At 37.2% G+C, this 26,412-nt stretch overlaps 1 protein-coding gene across 5 annotated transcripts in view; it reads left to right on the top strand.

Annotated features, from left to right (window-relative positions):
* Positions 1 to 26,412, top strand: part of LOC144644316 (cGMP-dependent protein kinase 1-like) — a 47,441-nt gene that overhangs the window by 18,175 nt on the left and 2,854 nt on the right. For 3 of the 5 annotated variants that reach the window (XM_078503775.1, XM_078503777.1, XM_078503776.1), the window contains 20 exons: positions 2,093 to 2,534; positions 12,857 to 13,023; positions 13,875 to 13,988; positions 14,259 to 14,364; positions 14,506 to 14,569; positions 15,542 to 15,619; positions 16,241 to 16,335; positions 17,555 to 17,623; positions 18,303 to 18,392; positions 19,371 to 19,391; positions 21,339 to 21,438; positions 22,847 to 22,983; positions 23,573 to 23,662; positions 23,775 to 23,874; positions 24,141 to 24,182; positions 24,333 to 24,431; positions 24,528 to 24,592; positions 25,000 to 25,122; positions 25,658 to 25,720; positions 26,168 to 26,234. In XM_078503775.1, the coding sequence (XP_078359901.1) occupies positions 2,093 to 2,534; positions 12,857 to 13,023; positions 13,875 to 13,988; positions 14,259 to 14,364; positions 14,506 to 14,569; positions 15,542 to 15,619; positions 16,241 to 16,335; positions 17,555 to 17,623; positions 18,303 to 18,392; positions 19,371 to 19,391; positions 21,339 to 21,438; positions 22,847 to 22,983; positions 23,573 to 23,662; positions 23,775 to 23,874; positions 24,141 to 24,182; positions 24,333 to 24,431; positions 24,528 to 24,592; positions 25,000 to 25,122; positions 25,658 to 25,720; positions 26,168 to 26,234 (2,132 nt within the window). Of the gene's footprint in view, positions 1 to 2,092; positions 2,535 to 7,505; positions 8,492 to 12,856; positions 13,024 to 13,874; positions 13,989 to 14,258; positions 14,365 to 14,505; positions 14,570 to 15,541; positions 15,620 to 16,240; positions 16,336 to 17,554; positions 17,624 to 18,302; positions 18,393 to 19,370; positions 19,392 to 21,338; positions 21,439 to 22,846; positions 22,984 to 23,572; positions 23,663 to 23,774; positions 23,875 to 24,140; positions 24,183 to 24,332; positions 24,432 to 24,527; positions 24,593 to 24,999; positions 25,123 to 25,657; positions 25,721 to 26,167; positions 26,235 to 26,412 lie in introns of those variants that run through there. The other 2 variants (XM_078503779.1, XM_078503778.1) reach the window with 2 other exon arrangements.

The following is a 26,412-nucleotide window of genomic DNA, read 5'->3' as shown; positions in this document are numbered from 1 at the left end:
TCTTAGCAGGACTGCAGGCAGGATTTGAAACGACGGTTCTGAAAGATGCAAACGACGAAACGACGGATCTGAAAGATGCAATCGTGTGAACGCCGAAGATGTAAGCTACTCGGGAGCTCTTCCGCTCACTTCGCTCGCGTAATCCTTCTCGAGAGCCTATTCACAGGCTAGCTACTCGGGTTCCAGGAGACATGCCTCCCCGGGAAATTTTGAAAAAAATAGACAGGCTGGAATCACATTTCGTGCGTTTTAAGGGGAGTTTCATATGCAAATAGGCACCTAAAAGTAAACTTAAAAAAACACGATTATTTCTAGACTTTTTCAGTTAAAATCAAAGCGTCTTATTTTTGGAAGGGAAACTGGACGCGCTTCACCAGGCAATCAACCTTACACTCGACGAATTACACCTGCCAAAACATACATTAACGACTAAAAATTCCTAAACTGCGCGTCGAAAGACTTTGAGAAAGTCTAGGTAAGCGTTAATTCAGCCAGATATTCGATAGAAATTGGGAGATTTTTTCGTGGGATTATAATTATTTTCTCGACTCAATCTGAATACAAGTTAAATTACTTTTCCAGAAGGTAAATGGCATAAATATTTATTATCAAAAGAGCCTAGCATCAAGAGACAGAATCAGCGCCTCTCCACTCGCGAGTGCACCAAGATATATTCGCGCGTGCCCCAAGGTGAGCCTGCTCGCAGGCTAAAGACAGATCCAGAGGCTGCCTAGCACGGGCGCACCAAAATTTAAACTGTGTCATCCGTTTACTTTTAAAGTTGAAAAATGTTCAATATGCCGGCCCTTATTCGTTGATCCATTTTTAGAAGGTCAAAGCATAAAAAAATCTGAATAAGAGAACCGTTTGCTTATATTTTTTACATGTCGAATAAATTATCTCTTTTTTGGATTTAGCGAGCAACGAAAAATATGTGTTAATTAATGACTGCTGTCCCCCAGCCCCGGGCTCCAGCAGTAGGCATCAATAGTTTCATGTAGGTGAAAGCTACACAAAGTTCTATTTAGACAGTACTTACAATTTGAGGCAAATTAATTAAAATTTACCGTAATACGCCACTTGAATGATCTTGAATGTACTTGAATAACTGGCGTATATTTCACATCACATTGTGCTGGCGGGCTGCAAAGTTAAACATGATATTTTATACATCAAGCGCCTCTCAAACTGCTCGAGGCTGCTTAATCGAAGGGAAAAAGCCGCTTAATACTCACCAAGAATTATGTGGGTCAAGCTGATTATCCTCTGCGTAGTTATTCGATAAAACGCTGTAAAAAGCCGGGTCAAAAATACTTCCACACATTTATTGGGCCGCGCGCGCTGTTCAAATCGATATCGCTCAGCTCTGAATCAATCACAAGCTCGTAATACATACAGTAAAGGAAACATATCTGTTTTGTCTCCTCAGTGACGTGCATGACAGCAGAACAAGTGACGATAACAATAGTAAAAGTTAACAATTACTTTTTGCTATATTTACATCGAGTTTTAGTCAATTATTAAATTATCTTTTTGCTGCGCGTCGTTTTTTTTGTTTATTTAAGCCAGCAGAAAGATTTTGGTTGATTTTTACTGACCAGGTAAACAAAATTCTTCACCGGGGAGAAAAAAAATCGACCAGGGATTTTTCAGATAATCACCAGGTACCAGGGAGGTCAAATTTCCACCAGGGAGGGCAAAATAACCCACCAGGTCGGGTTCCACCAGGTCTGTTACAGAGGGGTGTTAGGAAAGGGTCGTTAGTAGGGTAGATACCACTATAACATTTTATTTTAAAGTTAACTCGGTACGAAAACGACTTGAAATCACTGATCTGTTAACACGTTTTACCTTGATAACACAATTAATTTGAGTAATGAATAAATTGAGAGAATTTAGAATTTCGATTCAAGTTAATTCACTTCAGCTTAGCAACAGAGTTCGCGAGTTCTAAAGCTCCTTAGGACTAGCTATCTGTCTATCTAGTAAATTTTTTTCTGCATTTGTTGTTATTTTATTTGAAAATGCTATCCTATTCTTGTTTTATTTACGTTTTGTTTTATGTTTTGTTGAATACAAAATCAAACAACAGGACGAGCGGCAGCCTTGAATCTGGAATGGCTGAAAAGCTCCTTCAAACTGTTAGAAAGTGCTCTGCGGGAACGCAACAAGCAGCTGGAAATACAAAAAAAGGAAATCGAGTTCTTGCGGAACGAACTAAGAAGAAAAGACGATGTCATCAAGGAGTACGAGAACTTGATAAATGAACGAGAGGACATGGAAAGGCAAGAAGTAGAAATTTTACATAAGGAAATCAGAACATTACGCATGGACGCCATGTCTAAAGTCGTGACGATACGAGAACACGAGAGCGAGATTGAGAGACTAGAAAGCAAAGTTGAAAAACTCATGTCAGTCATGCCTCCGCCATCTTTACCTCGCGCGCGTGCGCAGGGAGTATCAGCTGAGCCCGCCGCAAAGAATCTGAACGTCAACTTTCAACACTTTCTTAAACACTACACAAAAAGTGAAAGGTGAGTTAGAGGCCTTGCAAGTAACCTCCATATCTTACTCTTTGATACTTTCCGAGTGCACTAAGACGAATTTCGGGGAAACATACTACGCGTTTTCGCTTTTTGTAGAATCACAGAGAATCAGTGGTCGGACTTTATGGGGTTTTTCCCTGTCATATGGACTAGCATCCCATCTAGGCGGGAGTAGAAATACTTATAGCCGCTTCATGCTAAGGAAAGCAGAGATAAGTGCCTGCCTGATGGGCCACTAGGCTCGAACGCAGACTCAACCTTACTTAATGGGGTTTCTAGACACTTGATTTTCGATCCTTTTGTTTTTTTTAAAAAATAGTATTTATTTATTTATTGTATTGGCATAATTTCCCGATAGAGATGGCATATTATTGAAGGAACCTGAGCGGTTATCGGGCGGGAGAACAGCGTGCAGGAATCCCTTCTGGTCACTTTAAGATTGCTATGATCTTATGCTATGAGGTAACTGATCAAAAATACGAAAGCTTAGAATATACCCGACGAAAGCAACATTGTTAATAACAGGAAAAATTCAAATAGCCAGGAAAGCGTTGGCGATCAAGACAGTGTAGCCTCATGACGCAACAGCGTGAAAGGATAACAAACTCAGTTTTAAAACTCCATTTATTTCAGTGTTTTTCTCTGGTGGCAGATCTCAGAGGTGGCAGGAATATGTTACTAATAAATAATCACATACTTGAAAAAACCAATAATAATTCCAAGAAAATTTATCATAGTTGCTAAATTATCGGTACCCTCAACTCGTGAATGAAGAATTTTCCCCTCATGTTTGGTCCATTTTGTCTCCTTGTGTTAAGAAGGGTAAATTCTTCAGGAACTCTGTTTACAGAAACGGCTTGAATTTTACGAAAATAAATTGCGAGTTTTACATCAGTGGCTCGTCGGTGAAGCAAAGCGATGCGACCGTGACAAATAATGTAGTTGTGACGGTCATGTTTCTGTGAACCGCAAAAAACGAAAAGGTGCCTTCTGGAAAAGACGTTAAATTACAATAAAATAAAAATATGTTACTACTATTTTTAACTGACTTTTGCCTCAACCAAGAACTATTGAGCCTAACCATTTCGGTACTTTAGGTGTTATTTTTAAAGACTCTAAAGTCCCAGCACGCTTCAACAGCTTAAAGCATTTTTAATTCTCTCAGTCGTGGGCGGGTGTTTCGTCCGTCAACCGCACGTATTCAGGAAGTTAATCGAGAGCTTAAATCGCCAAAAATAAATTAGAAAGCCTTCATTTTAGCACTAACAACTTGAATTTATGAACAAAACGTCGATAATCAACGCCATAGACGAAAACGTTCCACTTCCGGTTGCTGTTCGTGACTCACTCAAGCACACTTGAGAACAGTTGAAGTGACTAACCCCACATACAATGCCATCTTGAGTGCTGTGTGTGGGTGTGAAGTGGACGACTCTCAGTAGGGAGTGTTCTTGTTTTGGGGACCACAGGTTTACCGCCAAAACTGTGATTCTCTAAAACGTCTTTTAACAGCTGAAGAATTATTGAGCAGCGCGCTTTTAAATAATAATTTTAATTTATATAGCGCTATTCAGCTAATCTTCCATAGCGCTTTAATGGCTTAGTCGCCGAAGTTGATTTCGGTTTGTTACAATGTGTCATAATTTTTAAGTTAGAAGTATTCATGCATGAGACACGTTCCAGGAAGTGTGAACAGTGTAGAAGTCACGCGAACAACTTTTACAGGGTATGACAATAATCACGAAATATCTGTGCGTAATAAAACAGGTGTAGCTAAATTGTGGTTTCCGGAACCAGAAATAACTGCAGTGCAATGATTGTTAGTGTGTTACATCCGCGTTTTACTGGCACATGACAGTACTCCTTCCCCTTTGTACAGCCTCAGCTTATTGGTTTCAAATCAATAATATTAAATCATGATAATGGTTCAGAAACTTAGAGAAATGATGAACATGTCCCAAGAAAATGCTAAAACTATTGAAAATAGACAAGGGATGACGAATATTTACGGGTAATCGGCTTAGAATGATGAATTGTTATGATAAAGTTCTCCGCTTCAAACACAAACCTTGATGTAGCGGAGCACTCTTTATCTCTTGCAGAGATCATAATGTTTGAAAGCATATTTAGACTATCAAGCATCTTATTACAGCGACATACCTACATAGACCTACAGACAGACCACCACCTTGTTTATTACTATAATTTATGCGGATTAGATTCCTTGGCTGTATTAAATGTTTAGGTGGAACTTCACTTTTTTAGCTTCCAAATCAACATGCATGGAAAAGCTTTCTTCCTGTTCACGCATATTTCATCCTTAGCTCTGATCTGGGAGAGCTGGCTTTATGATCAAATGTTTCAGTCTGGGATTAAAAAATGTTTCATTATGCAACCTTGCAATTGGGGCGAAAACAATTGTGTTCACGTTACACCCCTTTGATAGATATTATTCTTTTTGCTGTCTGTACTTCTGCTCTGATTCAATCCACGGAAATGGAAAAGCCCTTTGGGAAGCCCAAAAACCCAATGTGATCAATTTAACATGATCAATGCGAAAAGGAAGTTTTAAAACGAGTCGAACCATGTACACCTGCCTTTTCAGCTTAAACCAATCAAAGTTTCACTCTGGCTTTAATGATTAAGAAAAGAATTTGTTCAATTCAGTTTATTGAACTGGACTCAAGGTCAAGGCTATTTGTGCAAATTTGAACATTGTTGCTAATTTCGTGTAACCTCGAGACAAAATAATGTGGCAACAAAAATTGCCGTCCTTCTCGCTTCTGCTTCCTGTTTTGTGAATGATATTTGTACAATTTAATTCTTCATCAGCTGGAACAGGAATTTCACTGGTATGTGGCTTCCAAGTTGTTCAGACTGTTCGACAGTTTCGACAAACAGATTTTCATTTGATTTTCTTTGATTTTTCTTCTTTGACAGAACCTTTTATTTAATTTCCAAGAGTGGTAAAATAATTTCCATTATGGTTTTATTATATCTAGGCACTTTTTGTTATATTTAGATTTATTTTAATAGTATAAGTGAAATTTCTGTAAAATTTTCTTTTTACTCGTTGATTGTTGTAATGCGCCGTTGAAAATTTATATTGATAACAGCGCAGTATAAATTAATAAATGGCTATAAAATGACGGAAAGGCTGTAAAGCAGACCTCTGACAAGAAATAAATGAATATATTTAACTGTAACGCTAGATATTGTTGTGATGTCATTCCAAACTGAATTCAAGAATAAACCGTTGAAGCACATCTATGGTAACAAGTAAGGATAACTGTTTGCAGTGCTTCGTCTAAAGAAGGGACACCCAGGGTGTCCAAGCCTTTGAACAATGTATGGCTCTTTGGGTATTGCATTCTTTAATGGCCAGGACCTCCTGGGCTTAAGTTAACGCCCCTGCACTACCGACCGATATGAGCATTCCTCAGCCTTAGAAAAGCTACTAACTATCCGAAAAATGATAAGAACTTTTTAGGATATTGTTACAATCTGCTGATTTCACTTGGTAAAGGCAACACTGAGTTCCTACTGAATGGTTAAATTAATTTAGCTATTTTTCCAGTAATTTGCTTTTGCCGAGCAGATTTGTGAAATCTTAGCCGAATGGCGGTAGGTTTCATATGTTTTCTCAATTTCGCTCTTTGCATCAGGTTTAATATTTCTATGACTTGTTTTAGTTTTTCAGCTGTTTAATGTGGCATTAAAGCACTTGTCGACTGCAAGCGCCGGATCAGCGGGAAACTCCAATAACGTTAGCCGGAGAGAAAACATTTGAACAAAAAATTTTGCCTCAAGGATTCTGTATTGACTTAGTTTTCTATTTCATTAAGTCTAAATGTGCTGATAGTAAATGTGACTTTGTTTGAATTACCGGCTGCACTGTCACTACCACAGTCGTTTAGTCTACTGGGGCAACAAATGACTAATTCAATTAATTTCTGAGCTTCTTATAGAATCTAGCCAAGATGAAATTATGAATATTTAATAGAAAGGCAACGCATAGAACGATCGAGGAAAAGTGTTCGACTCTTTCAAATCTTTGTTTCCTTTATCATTGATTTTGTTTTTGGTAAAATGCAGCGAAGTTCAGGATTTGGACTAACTAGCATCGCCACAAACAATAAAACTAGCCATTGTTTTTATTGTTTTGGTAAATCTGTTGTTCAAATTTCAGACCTAAAGAACGAATTTCTGGCAATAGAAAATGAGGGGATTTTGGCGAAAAGTAATGTAAAAATTGATCAATGATAATATTTTTTCAGTTATACCTGCCACCTGTGGTGTCAGGCATAAATGCATCGCTGCAAAGCTCAGCACTGTCAAATTTGGCCTTTTCAATCACAATATGCAAATTGAACCAATAAAATAAATGTGCCCTGACAGGAAATGTAAACAGTGTTAATGCTTTAAGTATTTTATTTTGAAAACACTCCAATGAGCATGTTATTAGAGACAAAAGGAAGGGCAATTCAATTATTGTTTTTACTCGCAGAGTCGCAGCCTGATAACCTTTTTTACGTGATGTATGTGGAGATTGATAGTTTTCACGATTTAGATCCGGTTGCTTTCAACTGGTAGTGCCCTAAAGGAAATTATGCAAACACACTGAAACTAAGGGCGAAATAATAGTCACCTAATTGTGTGCACGAAGAAAAAGATTATGAAAACAAAAGAACCAATTGTTTTCTCCTTGTCGGTGGTGGCATATACAGTAAATGCTTTAATTTGCCTACAGCTCTTTTAAAGTGCAGGTAACATTCCTTGCTTTTAATAACAATATTTTGATAGGAGGTTCAGCTCACCGGTACTACAATAATTTCAAGATAGTGCACGTCTGGCTTGTAGCTCTTGTATTTAGTGCACCTCTGACGCTAAAAGCAAGACGTGAGGAGCAGCTGTGTAACCATACAAATGGAATTGTCGTGGGAGTTGGACAGCATCTTTTGTACTTCCTGCACAGTTCAGGCATCCAGAACGCCCTGTATTTATAAGGATTAGAAGAGATTTTGCTAGGAAGGTGTAAATGAGACTACTGAAAATTGCATCCAATGGTCACGTTTTTCACATTCCGGCTAGCTGGAGTGGATGGCAAATGGAGTGAAGTGATCCCTCCGCCCCAAAACACTCATATTGTCTACTGTAAACAAGCAATAGCTGCAGACAGAAACTTATATGACCAGTCATTTTTATCTTTGTTTGATTGGCCCAGAAGTGCTTTTACATTTCAATTAGCTTTGTCTGATTGTCAGCTTTCTGTCCTGAACAACCGTCTCGCACGATTTTTGCTCGGCGATGAGGCACCACATCCGCCCACTGTCAATTATTAATTAACATACAAATTACTTATAACCACGTCCGTGATAAAGCTTTTACGAATGGTTTACAGAACATTATTTATGCATTTATAAGGAGGCAGCGTGGCGCTAACATATTCCTCGCTGATTTGTGCTCAACTTTTTGACTCCAACAAACCCAGCGGTTCTCATCATTTCAGCTTGGAGCATTTTTGCGGAAAGGTCAGCAGCGCCTGTAATCCCAGTGTTCCTTTGGAGCTCGAGCGCGCGGCGAGTGATGCATTGCGGCCGAGCCGCTAGTAAAAAGAAGGCAGGGTGTTTGTGTTTTCGGCGGCGGGGTAGTGCTGCAACCACAGTCAAAATGGGCAGTCTCAGAGAGCTGCAGCATGCTCTGCAGGAAAAGAACACCGAGATGAAAATGAAAGATAGCCGGATCTTGTCCCTGGAGCAGGAATTGAAAAGGAGAAACGAGATAATCCGTCGACTCGAGAGCGAGTTAGATAAATACCGCTCGGTATTGCAACCGGCCGTAGCAACTCGGGCTAGACAACGCCAAGGAATTTCTGCTGAGCCGCAGAGTTACAAAACCGCTACCGATGCCTCCAAGCCTCTTCAGAGACACAACAAAAGTTCCAGGCAAGGGTTGTTTTATTCTGTTACATTGCTGCTATCCTAAAGTAGATGAGAGCTCGGCGCCCAGTGGTGGCATAGCAATCTTGCATTGCATGTCTATATAAGCGGTATTGATCACTACACGCGCGCGTATTGCTTTGTGATCTTTGGGAGTCATCGTAAAGTTAGTGCAAGCGTTTTTATCGCGAAATACATGCGACAATAGATGATTGCGACTTCTTGTTCCGCTCCGTGTTGTCAATATTTGCGGTCATCGCAAAACCATCGAGGACGCCAACGCAAAAATAACTGCAGAAATCGAACTTGTAATATATGGCCGAAACTTAACACTAATATGAAGAAAATTACGCCTCACAGAAGGGGTAATCGAATGTACCACTGATATGATCTTTCGTCCGTTCGTTCGTTGTCGTTTTAGCTTTGCTCTAGGTTAGGTCTCGGTTGGCCGTCGCTGATTATAGACCGATTGTGTGTGCATGGCGGTACCGGTATGTTCTTTGCTGCCTGAAATCTGACACATTTGGCCAAAGTGATCGTCTATTTCTCCTTTCCGTCGATTTCACGCTCACAATGTCGATTTTGTGCAATTTCAATTTATTTCTACCCCGCTAGCGATTCTTTCGGTGAAAACTTGGATCGTTTTCATGTGATCTTTTCTTTGTTGTTTTTATTGTACACTTCAAATCGACAACAAACCACATTCGGCGAGAGCCAAAGATACACAATGTCGCATCGAATCACGCTTGGTTGAGTTTTGATATTTGGCAATTTGCAACATTGAGAAGTCTTTTGTAACACTGTGCCTTGCGATAGAACGTTTTAGGGCGGTTTTTTGTGTTGTGAGCTTACGTTTACTTAAATTCTAACATGTTAAAACACGCGTTGAAAAGGATACTTATTTATCTTAATTGTGCTTCATGACTTTTCGAGTAGCGAGTATTCTCTGATATTGACACGGTCACAGCTATCCGCTTTGCTCTTAGAGCGACCACGAGCCGTAGAACGCGATCGTCCTTAGTACTTTTCCGTCGCTTTGAAGTTTACTGTGTTTTGGTCGTGGACAAAAGTGCCGATAATTACCACTTTAATTTTATTTCTGTAAAACTGCGCTATTTGGTCGTTGTTCTGTTGTGTCGAATGCAGGTTGTTCAATTCAAGCTGTAGTTTATTATGATATCGATTTTACATTTTTAGCACACCGAAGAACGTCCCTACTAATAAACGAAGGTGGCCCAAAGAAACAACCTTTTAACTGAATATTTCCGGGGTTTGACTAGCAGCTTGATCGGTCTGTATCAAACGAGTCGACTAAAAAGCTTGGTAAAATACTTGTGTTTGCTTTGTGCGTTGAACCGATTCGAAGCGCTTGATTCTGTTTATTTCTGTTTTCTGAACGATCTAACAAGACGTGACCGTTGAAAGGAAATTGTTGTATGAGCTCAGTTGGCGAATCTATTGTGAAAATCGACTCTCTTAGTAGGGGTTTGCTTACAGAGGGATATTTACATATAATGGTTGAAATATGTTAAATATAAGCTAACTGAGTTTTGAATATAGAAATGTGTCTTTAAAGACTCCCCGTGGAATTTAGCCTGGGAAAGAAAAATAAAATGGAATCTTAATTGTAAAACTTAGAGTTCAACTCTGGGGAAACATTTACTGTAGAGAACATGCAAGACTTTACAGAAAATACCAAATCCAAATTAGCTTTAGTTTCCCTGTTGTTGTGTAAACATTTTGAAGTCGTCGATGTTGTTTCTCGGATTTCTAAATTGCTAGTGGCTAACACAATCCGAACATGACTTAATGAAGTTCACTGTTTTAATGACATTTTCTTTTTGTATCAGGGCATTTATATCCGTGTCCTGGAGAAAAGGACAAATAAATGTTTGTATCATCCCGTCTCTAGGTGTTCGTTTCTGAAATTCTAATCAGTCATTTACGAGTGTTGCGATTTTAATTTTAAATTTGCATCATATAAACAGCGCTTTCTCATCTATGTAGCTTAGTGTTATTATAATACTAAGAAATGAATTTTTGTGGTATAGTTGCAATATTATCTACTATGAAAAGCTCTTTGTTTTGGAGTAATTTGGTGCTGGAATTATTTTTTGGCATTGAAAGCAATTTATAACAGGGCAAGGGCTATATACTTGAATGGACTGAATAATCTTAACCATGTAATCCGCTCATCTGTAAAGAAATTATTGTTTGGCTTGAAAAGTTTTTCTAGCAGCTTGTATGTTGCACCTGTTGTATAAATGACATATTTTTGGTGAACACAAATTAACTTTTTATTGAAAATAAGGCACAACTGTGAAGTCAATTTTGTCGAAAAGACACTACACCAATAGGTTCTTTTATTTTAAAACATTTTATTTTTTAACTAGTAAGGTAATATATAAACCACATGCAAAGAACATTGCACATATAGCGACAAGCGTGAAAAACAGAAGTAAAGAAATCAAAGCACAAAATAAGATGTAAAACATGAAATATTAAATAAAAATATTAAAGTGCGATATTAGGCCCTAAGCTTGATAAATTAGGTACAAAGGTTACTCTTTCCTATAGCAACAGCTGAAATAGCTCAATAACTAAATATTGCAGATATATATTTGAGATCAAAAAGTGCTGTGCTCACTGCTGCCAGATTTTACATGAACCTCCTGGATATGAAATTGCCAATGAATTAATCTTTAAGGCATTTTTCGGTGAAGTGATTCAATTACTTTGTAAATATAGAGGAAATGATATAAATCTAGGTTAAAAAATGTTATTTTAAACTAAAGATTTCTCATTTTTATTCCACTAAAAGTCTATTGAAGGAATTCTTTTCAACAAAAACAAGCTTTAAATTAGTTTTAACTCTGTCATGAAATTAGCACAGTCATTTTCTAGCACTGTTCTATTTTTGTGAAATTTGAATGTTAAGTTAGTACAACAACTGTGTTCACTATCTGATAAAAATATTTTGATGAAAGATACCACAAGAAATGTTGGGGTGTGGATGTGGTGTTATCTTTAACAAGCCAAACAAGATTGAAGTGGTCTAAACAGTACTTTTGTTTAACTGTCCTTAATTATGACCCTGTGAATAATGAGCTGGTTAAAGTGTACCTTATCAGCAAGATGATAGCTTTGGAATCCTAATACTCTTAGCTTTCTGGGGTTGATGCTATTTTTGTGATAAAAATTGATTCATGAAAGCTTTAGAAGGAAGTATACAAGCCATGTTGTCACAAAAATGAATTTGCTTAATTACAGGAGTTTACTGTTTACTGTACTTCTGAAAAATATTCAGAACTTGCTGAAAGTTGTTGGTCTTTTGACTGAAACATACAGGAGCAAATTTTAAATTATTTTTCAACTCATAGCTAATTGTGAAGCTCTTAATATAATGTAGTGATTAGTTTCAGTTATGTTATATACCACAATAATGTATCAGGTAAAAAAAATCAAAAGTCATAGGGGTGGCTAATCAAATCACAAATGGGGGAGAAATACAATTTTAAATTGAGTTTTCAAAATGCAGATCTCTCCAAGGCAAGTTCGTAGCCCAAAATTCGGATTAATTTGACAAAATATTGACCAAGTTGTGACATGTGGCATTTGCACTCTTAGGGATTAAAGGGTTAAGGAGCAAAAAAGGAAGGAAGGAGATGTGTTAAAAGAAAAAAAAAAAAAAAAAAATTTAATAAAAAAAAAAAAAAAAAAAAAAAAAAAAAAAAAGCCCCCCCCCCGAAGGGAGAAAAATTCTCTCTTTATAAAAAAAAAGAAGTTTTTACACATATTTTTTTTATATAACACAGAGAAAAAAAAAAAAAATTTTTTCCCACACACCCCCCCCACAAACCCCCCCTCTCACCAAATTTTTTTTTTTTTTTTTTTTTTCAAAAAAAAAAAAAAAAAATTTTTTTAATACCCGGGGAAGAATGAAAAAGATCAAACAAAAAAAAAAAATTGTGCTAATCATTTTTGATCAGAGAGTCCAGCACTATATATGAAAATCAATCAGCAACCGTGTTCAAAATTTGAACTCATAGAAGTAAGGTTATTAACCGTTGTGACCAGAAGGTAATTTACGTGTTTGCCATGATGACGGTTTTGCTGCTCATATACTGCATGTACGTCACAAAAATTTAAAACTCTTTGGCACATAGGGTAGGCTTTTTTATGGCCATGATTCATTTTGAAAAAATGGGTATCAAAAATTCCTTTAAGGATGCCTCAATCAGTTCAGCAATATAATGTTATTCAAAAATCACCATTTAAAAAATTTAGAAATTCCACAAGAATGTTCATCTGCTAAACAGCCTGTAGATTGTGCTTTGTAATGAGACAAGTTCTGTTATGCTCTGTTTTTAGATCTAAAGAACTTATCAAAGATGCAATTTTGGACAATGATTTCCTCAAGAAGTTGGAGTCCTCTCAAATTCGTGAAGTTGTTGAGTGCATGTATGAGAAAAAATGCAGGAAAGATGAATACCTCATCAAGGAGGGAGAGTCAGGATCAGACCTTTATGTGTTGGAAGGTATGTTATAATTTAGTGCTTTTCACAATAATTTTCAGGGCTCCCCCCCCTCCCGTCCGCGGTCCTGTCGGGCGTCTCGCCCTTGCCCCCGGCCCGTCCATCTCCTTGGCCGCGGGGGCCCGGCCGGGCGCCCGGCCGTCGGCCCTTTGTTTCTCTACAAGAATTGTTGTACACAATTTAGAATCCAAAAAAGAAAACTCCTTTCAAACCAAACCCTTAACGTACGTAATGCATGCTAAGGAAGCATAGTACCTGCTAGTGACATAATAGCTGTAATCGTAATCATAAGTAGAACATGATGCCATTACAGGGCTGCAAATAATTTTTTTTCACTTGAAAGGACATATGTCCTACTAAGACACCATCGTGGTCGGACAAAACAAAATTGTGGCCGGACAGACTTCCATTCATTGTTGCTGTAAAATGATTTATGATCAAAAAAATTGTCTGGACATTATGTCCGACCACACTTGGGACTTTGTCAGACTTGAGTCAAATTTTGGTCGGCCAATGTCCGAAGTCCGACTGTTATTTGCAGCCCTGCTTTGTGTTGCTTATGTCATTGTGGGAACATCTAGAAACATTAAAGCCCTTATGATTATGTTTGATCTTACTACACACAAATGTACTACTGAACTACTTTATTTTGTTTTTATGGAAATATGCCTAGTGGTTTAGATTCCTAGGTGAAAATACTTGTCAAGAGGAGATGCATGTGCTAATTTGGATGAGAATAAGGCCACACAATTTATGTTAACTATTTTGGGCAAGTTCCGTAATGTAACTGTTCATTTCATTAAAAGGAATTGTTTAACCCTTCCATGACATGTCAATGTTACTTTGTGTTTCAGAGGGTAAAGTCAAGGTGATGAAGGAAGGCACTGTGCTTGGACAAATGGGGCCAGGCAGAGTCTTTGGGGAGCTTGCCATTTTATACAAATGCCCTAGAACAGCCAGTGTCAAAGGTAAAATACATGTTGTCTGTTTTAAAGTGTTACATTTGGTAGAGACTTGGTAACAAGTGTTTCAGAAGTGATTGTTGATATTGTCTGTACAAGTCTCAATCATTGGCTGTTGTCATCCCAGGGTTGAACTTGGGAATAGACAACTTCATCTTGTATACTACACAGTAAAGAGTAATGGAGGCACTGCCTTACTAATAATAACAAATATAGAGAAGTTGGACTTGCATTGTGATTATGATTCCAAGGAGTCTATTTTTATGTATTTGTCAGCTGAGACTGATGTCAAGATCTGGGCAATTGACAGACAAACATTCCAGACAATTATGATGAAGACAGGAATTATGAGACAGAAAGAAACTATTGACTTCTTGAAAAGGTGAGGAAAAGTGACATTGCTGTTAATAAAATTTTAGTTTAACATAAATATTTGAATCTATTTTATCATAAGTTCTTTATTTAAGAAAAAAAGTCTTAGTGTATTCTTTTATGACATTGTTGGGGGCTTTGTACCTTTTAGTGTCCCATTGCTGGCTAGCTTCCGTGAGGATGCGCTGTCCAAAGTTGCTGACGTCACTGAAGAGGTAAAACAATAGCTGGTTTTCACTGTCATGCCACAAGAAAGTAAAACAAAACCACTGGCTAAAACAAGTCAAGAATTTGCAATGTTTTAGAAGGTTAATAGATAATCTTCTTGTTCAAGTCTCAGGTCTGTGTGGTTTTCCATATTCAAAATGTTCCAAGCAATTTTATAGAGCTCAATATGGAAGTGCCATGTGGGTGCCCTGTGGAGGGGCACCAATATGGCAATGGAAATCAATGAAAAAAAAATCTGAATTCACTTCGGTATTAAAAAGCAATCAGTTTACCCTCCTGAACTAGTAAATATTCATATAAACTCTTCAAGTGCAATGGCTAAACAGTTCAGATTGCTAATAATCACAGGCTGTCTGTTTTTGTAGTATACGTGACAGCTGTCTCGCGGCCCATTTTGATGTGTTGCATGAAAACTCTGAAATTTAAAATGCTCTTCTTTAAAGACGAAAGATGCTATTGAACTGAAAACCTTCAACAAGATGTATATATAGGATGTCTAATAGCCAAAGAAATATTAAAGCTCCTGGGGTTTGTGATTTGATGAATTGACACATGAAAACAAAGAATAGTGTAGTGGAAAGGGAACTATGAACCATTACCTGTTTATTGCCATATTGGGCTTGAAGCAAGAAAATTGAACTGAAAAGGAAAATACAAAACAAGCGTCATGAAAACTGCATTATATGTCCCAAGGATCATCAGTGGTTAGTTCTACATTTATTGTAAAGTCAGGTAATCATTGTGTATCTTTGGCTAAAAATGTTTCAGACCAGTTTGAATTAAATTTTTCATTGTCTCCTTGTATCATAAACTGAAACAAAGGCAATTATATTTAAACCACAACATAATTCTGCCGTTTTGACTTGGAGCTGTGTACGATAGAAAAGTTTTTAAAAGTCTGTAAGTTGCATGTATGCGTTTCATGTCTTCAACTGAGTTTTATTGTATTTTGACTACAGGCATTCTATGACGAGGGAGAGTATATCATTCGGCAAGGTGCTAGAGGAGACACATTTTTTATCATCAAGAAGGGAGCTGTAAGTATTTTTATAATAATGCATCTTTTCCCCTTCCTATATATTTTCTAAATAATATTAAACTTATTTGACCATGATATCATTTGATAGTTTTGGGTAATGGTAACACACAAAATATGAAAGCATATCCAATTGTAGTATTCCAGTTTGACCAGTTTAAAACAGGATGGATACAAGTTGATGTGTGTGCACGTAATGGATAAGAGTTGCACTGGATGAAGAAGAAAGACTGAATTTTGGACAAAATAAAGCCAAAATAAAAGGAAAACAAAACATTCAAATCAAAAATCCATTATTCTATGGTTTCACATTGCGGATTTTAGCGAGACTCTACGAAGAGAATGGGTCCTTTATTTCCATCACCTGCCAATTTGTACAAGCTCAGAAGAGAAGCCTGTTTGCACAAGCACAGATTGAAGAGGAATTCATTTAAAGATTTGGAAGGGTTAACTAGATTGTTATATTGACAGGGTTTCCAGAAAAATTTGTAGACTTGATAAAATACTTAATAAGTTACCCTTCCTTATAAACATACTGTAGTTGAGTTTCCCCTGCCCACATCCCTTAGTTACTTTTGGTTGGTAATGGTAACTTTTGTAAAGTAAAATGCTTTTCATGTAGGTAAATGTCACCCAGCGACCTTCAGTTACTGCTGAACCTGTGTTTGTACGCACTCTTGGCAAAGGAGACTTCTTTGGTGAAAAAGCTCTCAAGGGGTATGTCTTTCCTTTTTTTGCTGCTAGTAGCTTTAAAAAGTATTCTTATTTCCCATTACTGTAACTACACAATAATAGTAGCCTTCATTCTCTTATAAGGATTTTCCACCCTTGGAACTTAAATTTTGTCCATTAAAATGTCTCATCAGGAATTCAGGAATTTATATAGCCTTGATAATTGCCAAAAATGTGTGTTGTAATAGTGTGTGTAATTAACTGGTTGTGCAATGTTGGATACCTTAATTTGATGTAAAATCAAGAACATTGACCAATGACACTTATGTGGATTATGCAATGGCAGAACTGATGTTTTGCAACTATATTGGATTATATTACCAACAAGTAGCAGTACATAATAATAATAATAAATAATTAACTTATATTGCAATATCAATTAAATCAATTGAATAACAAGCAGAAATGTACATGTCATCATATTCTTGTTTAATGGTATAGATTTAATGTTTATTTTAGGTGAAATCATTTTCCCACAAGCCTTGAAAATTGAATTTCATCCTTTATAAAAGTTCTTGGAAAAAAGTCTTATATTGTGTGTGAACTATGGTTTATTGTTATTACATCATAAGGAGTACAGCTGTGGTAGACGAAACTTTGCCGTGAACTGAGAAGTTTCAGCTGTTTTGGATACATATTAGTGAACACTTGTGACTAGAATTTTGTAATACTGCTTGTAAAGGACACCAAAATATATAAATTGCAATGAGATTTGATAAATGTTTGTAATTTAAGCGCCATAACACAACAGTTGTCTTATGGAGCTTTTAAAACATTCATTGTGATATTAATGCAACAGTGAATACTTGTAATTACCATAATTCATTCATTCTTTTGTTCATTCATGTCATTTATTTGTTTTAGGGGCCAGGGTTTAAAGAAATTGAAATATTCCAGTTTGCCTTTTGGGCAAGCTGTAGCCTGAATGTACTAGCCTGAAAGTCATTTTCACTAGCCCTAAAAAATTCTCATAAGCACAATAAAGCAATTAAAAAAAGAAATCTTGTTACGCCGATTCTCGTTCTGCCGTTCCACATTCCTCCGTTCTGCCGATTACTAACAACTTGCCTGTCAAGCAGGATTAAGTCCACTAGCCCAACCCTGAAATCCACTAGCCTTAGCAGACACTAACTTATTTGCACACTGAGGCTTATATTAAATTTTGGAAGTTTATATAATTTTTTTATTGATTTATTTTTAACAGAGAGGACCTGCGAACAGCTAATTGCATAGCAGCCAAAGGTGGTGTCCACTGTTTAGTGTTAGATAGAGAGTAAGTATTCCTTTGTTCATGTTTTTAAGTGATTGACAATGTTTCTTTGCTTGTTAACTTTATGCTCAGTTATACCAAGTTGTTGTTTCAGTGTAGTTGTTGCACATACACTGTATACCCCAGCCATATGGCTCTCACCAAACTTGTGTAACTGGTAGATTTTTGGTACTTTCAATGTTAGCAAAGTAGGTACCATGATAGAAAAAAAAAGTAATTTGTTTACCCACGTAACACAGAAGAGCTCTTAAGAGCTTGTTAGAAAGTGTATGCAAGTGTATGAAGGACCTCGAGAAAAAAACAAACTTAACCCACATGACACCAGGCCAAGGAATAAAACCTGGGGCACATTGGTGGGAGGGGAGCACTCTCACCACTGTCCCACCCCTTCTCCCCCAGAAATTCCTTTTCTGACACCCTGTAAAATTAGCTCAGTTTGTTACATAGGGGTTTAAATCAGATTTGTTTCCTCAATCAACACACAGTAATTGAAAAGTATTAATTAATATAAAAACTGTAGTGGTTGACATTTTTCTTGTTTTGTCTGTACCAAAGAAATTTTCAGATCTAAAAGTAACATTTTTGGTTGAGTTTCTCAACGTTTTCCCACAGCCTGTTAGTCTTCATTTTATCAGCAGTGTTTGCTAGAGCATTAACCATTATCTGTTTTTTCCTTGTTTAGAGCTTTTGAAGCATTTATTGGTAGTTTAGAAGACATGAAGACAGACAAATACAGTGACAAGGAGAGAGGAATTGAACCTCATATTGCAAGGTAATGTAATTTTTTTTAATTTATTCTTTGTCACAAATGCAGACTCTTCGTGAAATGATAAGATAGTCAGTGCAGAGGAGGCAGAGGGTCAGCAATGACTGGCCAACAATCACCTCTGAACTGTTGACTAATAATTATTTGTACTGCAAAAAACAGGTGTAAAAGTTACGTTATAGAATGTACACGTTGTGATCACAAATTTTTAAAGGAGGTAAAACCAAGTGAGCATATGCTAAATGAAATGCCAAACATGTATAGGGAAGAATCTTAAACAGAGAGAGAGAGAGAGAGCCTTAATTGCAGTATCATTAATTGCAAGATTCCAAATTGTCATCTGTATCGCTAGTGCCAGTCCCAAACCCTGCAGATCTTAACAATTGAATAAAATCACCAAAAATAGAACTTTCCAGGCAAACTTTTCTTGCAATGTATAATGTAGAACAATGTCTGGTGAATCAAACAAATAAAAATTGTTTCATAAATCCAGATTAAATGGAGCGTTGTACAAGTTAAATTTTTGGTTTTTCTTGATTAAATGAATGCTGTACGTATTCAAATTAAACTTTTAAATTTATTTCAATCAGCTTAAAGCTGTTAATCAGAAAAAAGAGCTCTTGCATGTCCTTGTAATGTATAACTGTGACAACTTTGCAAGAGTGTCACCAAAGACAGATTTAAATGTTATAAACTAACTATAAAGAAAATGCCCACCCTAATAGAAGGAACTGATCATGATTATAAATAAAAGGCTGCAAATGTACTTAATGAAGTTCACTTTTTTGTTAATTCACTTAATTATAAATAAGAATTTTGAACTAACTCCTAGGCCATAAAGGAAAATTTCATTTATAGTAATTTTAATAAGAAAACTAATTTGAAATAGCTTAACTCATTTTTTTGGTTTTTATCTTCTTAAAGTGTTTATTTTTAGCAGAGGACTTACATTTATTTCTTCCTCTTAACCCCTTAACCAAGTAGACAGATCCAAGAAATGGAAAGGTTGGTACAAGCATTAACTTGCTGTTCTTGCACAATCAAAATTGCACATTCTAATAATAACACATTCGAAGCACTGATACATGGTTTGGACACTGATGTTCACTTCAACATTATCTTGCTTTTCTCATATTATTTTTTTACATGGTGATTTCATACCTGACAATAATAACATGAAACCTCATGAATTAAATACCTAAAAGCCTAACCCTTTATTCCCAAGGGTAATCAACATCTGATTTTTTTGAACAGCAATAAGTATATTGTAAAACAACCAACCAAAGAAAATCATAAACATTAGGGCATGTTTCTTGATGTACCACCAAAAAAATCATGATAATAAGTTTAAATAATTAAATTCTTAAAATATTCCCAAATCATAACTTTGTACTTGGGACTAAAGGGTAAGCTGACATAAAAATGTCTGAGTCATTTAATAATTTTATGCATGTTATAACTCAATTAAACCTTAAAATAATTCATGTGCCTTTGTAAACATTATGATTGATTGTATAACACCTAGCATCATCAATGCATGCCTGTAACTGTATGATCTAAAGCAAAGGGTCTTTTGATAAAGTGTGAAAATGGGTACATACATTTTAAGCTAAACAAGTCAAGAGGACAATTAATACAGAAAACATGATATACAGAGCTTCATTAGTTATAAAAATGGACTTAAAAGTGTCTTACATTAACAGGGCGAGGCTGTTGTGTTACACTAAATGAATGTTAGTCTCCAAAATGGTAAATCCAGGAATTTTGGTTTAAGATTCTAGAGGTGGAAATACCATATTGACCTGATATCTTTAAAGCTAAATTAAAAATACTTGAGTGTTTTTCTGCATCATTTCACAAGCATTCACTTTTAGCTCACTATGTGAATCAGTTTAGCTTTATATAGTTAGTTTATGGGGGGTGGAGTGGCGTTTAGATTACCTTTGTGTGCAAAACGAAGACATAAGAGACCTTCAAATAAGAGTATGAGTATGACTTTTCCTCCCTAGTGCTCAAGCTTTTAATTATCATTCATTTTATTATGCCACACCAATCTCATACCAATACGGTAGTCTCCTTTTCAACTGGTCAGCAACAGGGAGGAGTGAGGGGTCTGAGAATGTAACCGGATTGAAATTCCAAAGTTGCACCTGTCCTCATATTTGTACTCTGACCTGAAGGTCCATATTATTTACCGGGCTATTGCCAATTGCACATTATGTCAGGGCAAGATTGCATATATGTTTTTTATTATGTTTTGTTCTGCTTATCATCATTGGGATGAGGCATAAATAAGCATCTCTTTTTATTGGACTCACACACACAGATGTGGTTTATGTAGCTGGGTTTGTAATGCTTTCAGAACTGTACTGTGGAGATTTAGAGTTGTTTTGTGGTATTACAGTTTTATCAACTGTCATCCTTCCTCTGTAAATGGACACTTCCAAAATTTTGTACAAAACCACAACTTGGTTATAAGACAAAATTTAAAGTGTGTTCCTCATTAATAACTGGAGTGTTTTTTTTGGTTTAGGCTGATTATAGTATAATTTGCGTGAAACTGTATGGAATATTGGGTTTCCATCTATAGAGTGGCCTGTTCAATATACTTAAATATTCTCCATGCATTTGAAATAAAATAGTTAGGGTTGTGTGACATGTCCAGCATTAAATAGACTTAAGTGGTCACAAGAGCCTTCTGAATTTACATGTGTCTGTTATGTATGCAGGTGGTCAAAATAATGTAGATTCTCAGGTCTATCCCTTTAGTGTTCAATTTATTTAACAAGGTTCAACAACACTCTAAATTCAACTACTGGTGTGCCAGTAAGCACTAGTGATGATGGGTCTTAAAAATATAAAGTTTTAGTAAAAATAACAGATTAATGTCATAAAGGAAAGTATATATATTGTTTTTCTGAGTGATTGACTTACTAAGATACTTCTTTCCAGTCGCACAAAAGAAGAGCAAGATGAATTTGCCAAAGTGAGCCTGAAGGATTTTTCAATTGTGAAGACATTAGGTGTGGGAGGCTTTGGACGTGTTGAACTGGTGAGTTCTTGAACTGAGTTGATCAAAAGATTTTATAACGTAATATGTGATGCAATAACCCAATATATTGTAAGGGATTGGCATAGCAATCCAGTACCCCTTGCAGGGTGTTCATTAGGCATCGGAGATTGGAGAATTCTCCCGCTACTACGTAGAATTCTCCGGCTAAATTTCAAAGGCCTGTACCTATTTTTTATTAAGATCCGAAACCTTCTCAATGTTTGCCTTACTCAGTGTACTGTGTTGATTTCATATCAAGATAGACAAACTCCCCAGTTTGTCTATCTTTGATCACAGTTTCTGTTGCCTTTGATAGTTGGCGGGTTGTGGGGTGGTGGGTTGTTGTCAACTATTAACTAAAAAAAAAGTTAACCTTGTACTGTTTCTGTCTGTTCTCATTTGCATTTTATAGCCTTATCCCTCAGGGGTATATTCTATTTCTGCAGTTTAAACTGTTCACCACTTGTTATGTTTGAACTTTGCTTAAATTTTCTGTTCCCATTTAAGTAATAAAAGAATTTTCCTTGTTTTCATAACTTATGGTAACAGAGTTAATGAATGTTAACAAGAAAATGAATATTTGTTTTCTCCCCAACATTCCATGATGTTTATTTTGCAATATATCCTTTACCAGCCATGTGGTACTTTTTCAAGAGATAAAAAATTGGTAGTCAAAAATCTAAAATTTTTGGCACAGTCTCTCTACAGATTTACAAACGAATACAGGTGTTAGGCACATCTGCTTCCATCACATCACTCACTTCCCGGCTTTGGGATAGTGCAGAGTGATGTGGTCAACTGCCCCCCGCGGTTATCATCAACTTTGTGTGGGGGGCGGGAGGTGCAGTGCGGGCACCCTCCCACCAATGTGCCTAGGGTTCCCTGACCCGGTGTCATGTGGGCCAAGTTTGTTATTGGTTCTTGTCCTTGCTCTGAGGGTTTTTTTATCCGGGTTCTCGGGTTTCCCCCTACATAAAAACTGACACTTCTAAATTCCAATTCGATTGGGAATCCAGGGCTACATGTTTCTCATGCACCTATCAATGGTTTGCCCCAGGGGGGGCGGGCCCCCGGGAATTTGATTTGGTCCGTGATTCCCCACCCCTGGGCACCTAGTGATGTCTCACATTCTCCTCTTATTTCTCCCAGCAGACCATTTTGATGTCATCCCTCCCTGGGGCCGGTCCCGTGGGTTCCGCCCCCTCCTGGGGCACCATTGATGGTGCATGACAGTCACAAAACTGTCAAGTGCAGCCCTCGTTAAATAATGTCAATGTATTTATTTTTTATCACTAATTTCTAACATAAGTTAATAAATTAGTGTGCAGAGTTGTTGCAAGATGGGACTGACAGAGTTAAGCACAGAAATGACAATTTATGTTATGCTTAAATATTATGTCTTTCTTAGGTTCAACTTGCCAACGACAAGAGAACATTTGCTCTGAAAACGCTAAAGAAGCATCACATTGTTGAAACAAGACAACAGGACCACATTATGTCCGAAAAGAAAATCATGATGGAAGCAAATTGTCCCTTCATTGTAAGGTGAGTGGTTGAAATTGTTTGTCAGAACTTGACATAAACACTAAGCTTAGTCTAAAGTTCATTTGTGAATCAGGTTTTTGTTTGTTTCTAAAGCTATTTTTGATTTCGTGAAGCTTACCTGCACTCGGAAGACGTGTAATGAGGCCTTTACTCTTCTTGTTGTGGAAGCTGTTCGAAGATTATTTGTCTTGTTTAGTTTCCAAATAAACCTCTAGATGTTCTTTAGAGTTGAATCTTGAAGTTTTTGCCGAGTCTTCTTCCATTTGACCTGAAAACTTCAGATAACATTTCCCGCGCTCTACGTTGACAGAGGAGGGAGCCAGCGCTTTTTTCGTAAACCCTTCGTGTGTTTACCGGCAGTATTCGTTTCCTGTTAACCAATCAGGAAATTGCACGATCACTTACGAACATAACGGATGTGACGTTTGCCTCAGTTTCTTCACGAAAAATCGCGGGCTCGAACAGAATTCGCGCCATTTTGTGCCACCGGGCGCTGGGCCTCCCGGCTTTTGGCGGGAACAGTTGTTCACCAGCTTGCTCATGTATTTTTTTCTTATGAAAGCTTTTTTTCCTTTTTTGTTTTTTACAGGTTATATAAAACATATAAAGATAAAAAATATATGTACATGCTTTTGGAAGCTTGTCTAGGCGGTGAACTTTGGACTATTCTCAGAGACAAGTAAGTGAACGTTGATTATTGTTATACAGGTGCTTTTTACGGAGTAGGTCCGATTTTTTGGCATGGAAAGTTAAAATTACATACTAAAGTTGTCCAACTTCTCTTGCTACAGGGGATCATTTGACGATGGAACCACACGGTTTTATGTAGGTTGTGTTATAGAGGCCTTTACTTACCTTCACGAGAAGGGAATCGTGTACAGAGATTTGAAGGTCAGTACAGCATTTTGCTTTCTCTTTTTTCTCTCTTTATCCCAACCCACTGTTTTTTTCCTTGTCCTTCCTTCTTAGCATCGCCTCCCTGCGGCTTCCCGTTCCTCAAAATGAATGTAAGTTTTATCTGACTCGGATAATAATGAAGAGTTTTCAAAATACGAAATGTGACTCTGCAGCTGGGCTCATGCTATCCGTGGAGTGTCACGTGCTAAATGAATTGGGAGTCAGCGGACTGATAAAACCATTTTTTCCTTCCTTTTCAGCCTGAAAACCTACTTCTGGATTCCAGAGGTTACTGTAAATTGGTAAGAAAAAACCTTCTTTTACTATGACAACCCTTCACACAGTGTCGTGTGCTGTACAAAGTTGTTTTTAATTCTACAGAGTCGACACAATCTAGATTTTGTTTTTAAGTGGGAACTTGATGTATGCTGAGTTACGCCTTTTGCTTGTAGGTCGACTTTGGCTTTGCAAAGAAAATAGGCTCTGGACGGAAAACGTGGACATTTTGTGGAACTCCTGAGTATGTGGCGCCAGAAATCATTCTCAACAAGGTAAAAATGAACGAACTATTGTCAGAGTTTCACTGAGTGAATGTTACAGTGCCACGTTGACTCTCTGCAGAGGCTAACCATCTTGTTATCCTCCAGGGTCACGACTTATCAGCGGATTATTGGTCTCTAGGAATTCTTATGTTTGAACTGCTCACAGGCAGGTAGGTGACTCGGCTTGCCATTTCGCTCACTTGGTCTTTATTGTTGTAAAGCGTAGTTTGTTTTTCACGACTTGCTTCCTTCAGGTCTCGGTTTTAGAGATTTTCTCTTAATATGGCCTGTTTTTTTTTTTTTTTTTTTTTTTTTACGGTAGCATAGGCCATTAACAGTCTCCCTCCACAGGCTCCTGTTCTGTGCTTCCCTCTCTTGCCTATGGACCTGAACTCTGCGTCAAGGAAAGGTTTCCACCTCTCTTACGCCTCCCTTGCGGGGCCCCGGTCAAAGCTTGTCTAGTTATGCTAAACCCGCGCGTTACTCTTCCACTGTCAATTGTATACTCAAGCACGCGCGTGTTCTATTTCTTACATACAAATATACTTGGCTAACACGTTATTCTTTTCCTTCACAGTCCTCCCTTCACTGGGTCAGACCCAATGAAGACATACAACATAATTCTCAAGGGAATTGATATGATTGAATTTCCTCGCAAAGTCCTTAAAAATGCACATGCTCTCATCAAGAGGCTCTGTCGGTAAGTACAGGGGCGATATCGCCGCTAAATGTAGGGACAACGCTAAATTTAATACCAACTGTCTTCTGATTTGCTGTTTTGGCACAGGCTAAAAGTAGTGAAGTTTGAAAAATGTTGTGAATAATAATATTGAACGTACAAAATTACATTTGGTCATGCTTAATTGCTGAAAATATTGTGTAAACTGAAACTGGTGGCTGGAAAATGGCGAGAACGCTGGGCTTGGAAACTTTAACTTAACACTTTTTCACTTCATTTAGAACACAAAGAAGCACAAAGCTTTGGGTACTAAATTAATAGAAGCAGAAGACATAGAACTACTCTCGGGAGGCTTACTGGGGAAATTTTTTAATGGGGGGGGGGGGGGGAGAGGAGGCAGCCGGTGATGGATTAGTAGCCCCTGTCAAGGACAGTATTAATACTTCTTGCGTAGGTGAGTCATCTTGCTCAAAATCATTGGTAACTGCCAGCTTGTGACAGTTTATCAGAGAACTTTATTAACTCACACAATACACCTTTCTATTTGTTTTCTCAGTGACAACCAAATTGAAAGACTCGGCTACCAGAAAGGTGGTCTTAAAGACATCAAGAAACACAAGTAAGTGTGAGTCGTAAAAATGGTCCGAAGACTGTAATGTTAACGTTTGTTAGCTCTCTTCCCCCCCCCCCCCCCTTTTTTTTTCCCCCTTTTTTTTATTTTTTTTTTTTAAGGTTTTGGTTTTTTTGGGGTGTTGCTGTCGATCCTGAATAAAAAAACGAAAACGCCGAATGTTCTTGGGGCAAACGTCTGATTCCCAGTAGCAAATATATAGGCCTTACACTTGATTTTTTGTTATACGATTTAAGATCTTACCCATTGTTAAAAAGACGATTTGGCATTTGTTCTACTTTATAATTTCTCAAAATTAAACTTGTCGTTTGACCATTAATGCCCTGGTCTTTTCTTTCCGTTGCTTGTTCGCAAAACCGTTTCGAGAAGAAACAACAAAAAAGGCTATGTTCGTCCTGTGCCTTCATGTCTAAGACATTTTCAATTTTTATTTAGGTGGTTTGATGGTTTCAACTGGGAAGGTTTGAGGCAGCGGAAACTTCAAGCGCCAATCATTCCAAAGGTTTGTAATGTTATTTGCCTTCTTTAAAGTTTTCGTCATTGTTTTCCATAATCTTTGTTGTTGTTGTTTTTTCCTTGGGAGAATGTTAACTTAAATCATGATACGAAAAAAAAAGTAGAGATATTAGTAAGGAATTACAGCTGAAAAATATGGCGTCAGGCTGGCAATGAAAGGACTT

The sequence above is a fragment of the Oculina patagonica genome, chromosome 2 (genome assembly GCF_052425735.1).
Source record: "Oculina patagonica isolate OP01 chromosome 2, crgOcupat, whole genome shotgun sequence".
NCBI lineage: Eukaryota > Metazoa > Cnidaria > Anthozoa > Scleractinia > Oculinidae > Oculina > Oculina patagonica.
The sequence above is the reverse complement of the archived record's forward strand: the minus strand, read 5'-3'. Positions and strand labels throughout refer to the sequence as shown.